The sequence below is a fragment of the Pollachius pollachius genome, assembly GCF_949987615.1.
Source record: "Pollachius pollachius genome assembly, chromosome: 4".
In the NCBI taxonomy this organism is placed as follows: domain Eukaryota; kingdom Metazoa; phylum Chordata; class Actinopteri; order Gadiformes; family Gadidae; genus Pollachius; species Pollachius pollachius.
In genome coordinates, this window is record NC_136937.1 from 12,279,189 (window position 1) to 12,284,947 (window position 5,759).

General features: G+C 48.7%; 1 protein-coding gene across 1 annotated transcript; it reads left to right on the forward strand.

Annotated features, from left to right (window-relative positions):
- Nucleotides 1-144: 144 nt before the first annotated feature.
- LOC307075177 (neurofilament light polypeptide-like) lies at nt 145-3,312 on the forward strand (the record flags this gene model as incomplete). The annotated part of the gene is made up of 4 exons (XM_079735681.1): nt 145-1,269; nt 1,833-1,957; nt 2,279-2,772; nt 2,852-3,312. 4 exons carry the CDS (start codon nt 145-147, stop codon nt 3,310-3,312), a joined length of 2,205 nt encoding a protein of 734 aa, XP_079591807.1.
- Between the last annotated feature and the right edge of the window lie 2,447 nt (nt 3,313-5,759).

Consider the following 5,759-nt stretch of genomic DNA (forward strand, 5'->3'; position numbering starts at 1 on the left):
ACCTGGGCTGCAATAAAAGCCTGAACCGATGCTGCAGCGACATCAGTCCGGGCTTCAACCTGAGCACACACACACACACACACCTCACACACACACACTCGGGGTAGAAGAAGAGGAGAGTCGTCCTCTTTCCTCCAGGCAGTCATGACCTCCGCCATGGGATTCGACCCCTACCACCACCACCCCACCTCCTCCTCCGCCACCTCCTCCTCCTCCTCGTACCGCCGCTGGTACGCAGAGGTCACGACCCCCGCCCCCCAGCTGATGGCCGCCAAGAGGGGCCGCGCTCCCGTCTCCGTCTACTCCTCCCACGCCTCCCCTCTCTCCTCCTCCACCCGGCTGCGGTACTCCTCCTCTCCCGGCGGCCGGGTCTTCCGGCCCCCCTCCCCCTCCCCCTCCTCCCTCTCCACCTCCAGCGTGGAGCGGGAGCTGAGCCAGGCGGCCGCGGTGAGCTCCGAGTTCCGGGCGGTCCGCACCCGGGAGCGGGCCCAGCTGCAGGACCTCAATGACCGCTTTGCCGGCTTTGTGGAGCGCGTGCACGAGCTGGAGCAGCAGAACCGCACCCTGGAGGCCGACCTGGAGCGGCTGAGACGGCGCCACTCCCAGCCGGCCCGCCTGGGGGCCCTCTACGAAAAGGAGGCCCGCGCCCTGAGGGCCGCCGTGGACCGGGCCCAGGCCGAGCGGCAGGACGCCCTGGGGCGGCGCGAGCACCTGGAGCAGACGCTGGGCGCGCTGCAGGCCCGCCACCAGGAGGTGGCGCTTGCTCGCGAGGACGCGGAGGCCCAGCTGCTGGAGCTCCGCGGGGGGGCGGACCGGGCTGCTCTGGCCCGGGCCGAGGTGGAGAAGCGGGTGGAGGCGCTGCTGGATGAGCTGGCCTTCCTCAGGAAGATCCACGAGGGGGAGGTGGCCGAACTGCAGGCCCGCGTGCAGCATGGGGCTCGCGCGGCGCTGGAGCACGAGGCCTCCGCCACCACCGCCCTGGACCTGTCCGGGGCTCTGAGGGACATCCGGGCCCAGTACGAGGGGCTGGCGGCCAAGAACGTGCGCTCGGCCGAGGAATGGTTCCAGGGCAAGGTGGGCTGGTTGAGCGAGAGCGTGGCCCAGCACAGCCATGCCGTGCGGAATTCCAAGGGCGAGGTCGGGGAGATCCGCAGCCAGCTCCAGGCCCACCTGCTGGAGATCGATGCCTGCAGGGGCATCAACGCCTCACTGGAGAAGCAGCTGAGCGACGCCGAGGAGAACCAGGCCATGGAGATCGCCGCCATGCAGGTCAGGGGTGGTATTGCAGGCGATGTGCTTTTATTTATCAGTTTTATAACTTTTTTTGGAGAGGAATACATGACTCTACGTGACCATATTACATTATCATCACCGATTTAGCTTTCCCTAATAACCATAAAGATATAATCCTATCCTAGCTAGCTACACTCTAGGTGTACTTAGTACACCTAGAGTGTACTAAATAGTACTTAGTATTGTGTAGTGTCTTATCCTGTCATTGTTGTATACGTTGAATGGGTTAACCTAAAAGTTGCAAGTGCTGGGCATTTGGTTCTATGAACATCTTTACTGTACCGACAGCGATATATTGTTGTGTCCTCTTTCTTCTGACAAATATAGTTATTGTAAGTCGCTTTGGGTAAAAGTGTCTGCTAAATACCTTAAATGTCGGTGTAAATGCACTTCCTAAACCTATATCATCAACCTTATTATCCCTCGAAATTTTGCTTGATTGTCATCCTTTCATCATATAATTTTTCATGAACTATGTCTACCGCCGGTTTCGGCTACCTCATGGTAATATAACGCTGTTCCGGGTCATGTCTCTGCAGGACGTGATCCAGGAGCAGGAGAGGGAACTAGGTGCCACCAAGCAGGAGATGGCCCGCTACCTCAGAGAGTACCAAGACCTGCTCAACGTCAAGATGGCGCTGGACATTGAGATCGCCGCTTACAGGTCCAAACAACCACAGCAATCTCCAACACTAGACACTAGAAACTGAATCACACCCAGAGTATTACCATTTCTAAATATTGGTAACAGTACCAATCATTTAATCTGATTGTAAAGGTTTGGGTGGGACTCACTGGTTGTCAACTTTTGAAGATGTGAAGCTTGTTTGTTGTTGGTTTTTGAGTTAGGCTGTAGAGTAAGACTTTTCAATTGACAAAACAGCTTATTCATCATACAACTCCCATTTTCTCCATCATCAGAATCCTTGATTTTCAGTTGATCTACAACTCTCACACAGTTTCTTTTTCATGCTTACTTCTACAGGAAGCTTCTGGAAGGGGAGGAGTGTCGTTTCAATGTGGGACTGGTGGGAGGAGCCTCCAGCATGTACAGCAGCCATGCTCGGTCAGTGGCCCCGCCCTCAGTGTCCAGAACCATGTACTCCAGTCTCAGCTCTGGCGCCCCCTACCTGACCACCTCAAGAATCCACCTGGGATCCACGTTCATGACCGCTCAGGAGGTCGTCTGTGCCAGCCGCTCTCAGAAGGCTGAGGCCACTCCTCAACCAGAGGAGGAGGAGGAGGAGAAGGAGGAGAAGGTGGAAGAGGAGGAGAAGGAGGAGAAGGAGGAAGAGGAGGAGAAGGAGGAGAAGGAGGAAGAGGGGGAAGAGAAGCTGGAAGGGGGTGAGGAGGAGGAAGTCAAAGAGGAGGAAGGAGGAGATGAGGAAGAGGAGGAGGAGGAAGAGAAGAAGGATGGTGGAGAGGAGGAAAAAGAGGACAAAAAGGATAAAGTGGAGTCAGAGGAAAAGGGAGTAGAAGGTTAGTAAGTTCTTATGTTTCTTGGGTTGACTGCATATGAATCGTGTTTTAGGATAATAACGCTGCATTCTTTCTTCAGTCTCAGGTGGAGATGATGATGGGGAGAAGCAGGAAACAACAAAGGGCACCGAAGGAGGAGGCGAAGGAGCAGAGGAGAAGACAGAGGACACGGAGGCCGCAGAGCAGGTTGTGGAGAAAGAGGTGTCGGATGACGGAGGTGAAGGTGGAGCGAAGGTAGACGGGAAGGAGGAAGACAAGATCAAAGAAGAAGAAAAGGCTGTTGGGAAGAAGACTGACCAACCAGAGGAAGTCAAACCTGATCTGAAAGCAGAGAAGGAGGACAGGAAGGAGGAAGACAAGATCAAAGAAGAAGAAAAGACTGATGGGAAGAAGACTGACCAACCAGAGGAAGTCAAACCTGATCTGAAAGCAGAGAAGGAGGACGGGAAGGCGGCTCAGCCGGAGATAAAGGGGGAAAAACCCCAGGAGGAGGAAAAGAAGGACGAGGCAGTAACTGAGAAGACCAAGGAGGATAAATAAACCGCAGCTCTGGACAACTTACTAGCGTCGGCATGCCAACACCGCAGCTCAGGAAACAGCCAATAGAGTCGCTCGATGCTGCTGATTCCCAAGGTCAACCGCTTGCCAATAATCAAAGTGATCAATACAATTCTGGCTACAGCCTTCTTTGTGTGGGTCTGTTATCTAACCTGACTCTTGTTTATTACTGTGCAGTGTAAATGGGTCAATAAAACAATAACGACAAGTTTGGATGAGTCCTTTTCATTTGCAGACATTGATTAAACCAAACACACATTGGCTGGGGAGGGTGGAATCAATTCACACACATAACCCTGTGAAATAGCCATCCAATGCTTCCATATCCTGTCCTATGCCTGTGGAGATCACAGAATCGCTATTTGCCAAAATGATACCCTACACTACCGAAAGCCCAACTGCAATATAATGACTTAATTCAGAAGCATCCCATAACCTTCACTCTGTCGACAGACGACCGTATGACTTCACGGAAAGCCCCATTATCCATTGTGTAAGGAATCATTCCATATGATCTCATATGTTTCTAATGTTAATTTCCTGTATTGATCAACTTGACAGGGCCTTCATAGCAGAGTAATTTGTGACAGTATAGAGGCCGAGGAGATTAAGGGTAATCCCAGCCTCAAGTTTACGAAAGCAAAGAATTAGGTACACACTCAAATGGGTGGACAGACCAGAGGTGAATTGTGTGTATGTATATTTGAATTGTGTGAATTGTATGTATGAATTACAAATAAAACATAATTGAAAACTCCCGATAATATATCTTGAAATTATATAACCTCTCTAAAGTTACACATCCTCTAGAGACACGTACATATATATTATACAATAGCAGTATATTGCTTTGATAAATAATCTAAATTATGTATGTTATATAATCATTAAGGCCTACTATTTAAATATCAAATAAACATATATTGCATACAGGCCAGGGTGGTGTAAAGTGGCCACTGGGCCCCCTTTTTTCTTTGCTCATGATAGGCCTCTGATCTTTGTAAGCCCCAAACAAAAAAATCACATTGTCTTGGGCCTACGCCGATCGGGGGGCCTATCATGAGCCAGTATTGAATAAATAAATAAATAATAATAAGAACTGCAGCTCATGATAGGCCCCCTGATCGTCGTAGGCCCCGGGGGCTTCAGCCCAGGTAAGCCCATGCATTAAGGCGGCCTTGAATGCATACATTCTTATACATTTTGTTCATGTTAATTTGCTTGCTCAGTACTTACAGAGCATATTGATAACATAACACAAGAAAGACTTTATTGTCAGAAATAAAATTAGTCTTGGACACACAGATACAACAAAAAAACACCAAGTTTTAGCTCCACCCTCCAATAATCCTGACAGCTGATCACAAACACCAGTCAGTTCTCAGTGAAACGCATGACCGACTAGGAGCCAACAGGCTAAGGTTACATCCTTGCAAATATTTCAATATTTTCAATATGCTGTACTGACGAAACTTAGTGCTTCTTGTGTATACAGGTGCGGTTGTTTAAGGAGACCTTGAGCCCAACTTGAGCCCAACAATTCATGGCAAGCCCAATTCAAATTCAAGCAATAGTCTTCTAGTTTTGTAGTTCTGTTGCTGACACCACACGATGCATATCTATTGGTTGTACATACAGGTTTAATATTGTGTACATTCTTTTCTCAGTTAAGGAGGAATACACGGGCACTTAACTCTTCCTGTGTCATTGAGTTCGGTTGCCATTTTCTGTGTAAAAAAAAATTGAGAATAGTGCCATTGTTTTGCTGTGTTAATAAATAATAAAAAAATAAAACCTTTTCTTTTTGCATTAAATGGTGTCTAATCCTGCCTCATTTTTGACTAATCAGAGCATCTCTTCCTACACTTGCTCAGTGTTATCACAATTGACCACAGATATGTTCTTGAAGCTTACCTATATCAGCTTGAAAGGGCTTCATTTTGTTCTGCTTGGCAATATTACTTGATTGTCAGTAGAAGATTGAGATGCTAGATGTTTTCTGAGGTTACGACTTCTGAGAGGTTTTTGTGTGATTCATGTGATTGGCTCCTGAAGTCATTCTGTTGGGTACTTCAATGTGTCATGTATAGTGCCTGTGGAGCAGACAAAACACTGTGACATGAACAGCTCTGTTTATTGATTGTGTTTTTGCTGTGATAGCATGACCGCTTGACCGCCAGCAACCCAAACCTTGGACCGGTCTTCCATCACGAGGAACAGTTGCTCTAAACGGCACCGTCCTTTTATTCTGAATGACTCAAATACATTTTGTTCGAAATACCCCACTCTTTTTGGCCCAGCATACAATTGTAGCCTATATGTATTTTATTTATTTGATACTTGACATGCCTGCTCATCAGGATAGAAATCACCAACTCTCGATGTCCTACCCCTGATAACAAGGTTGCTTGCAAATGTATACTGTTATA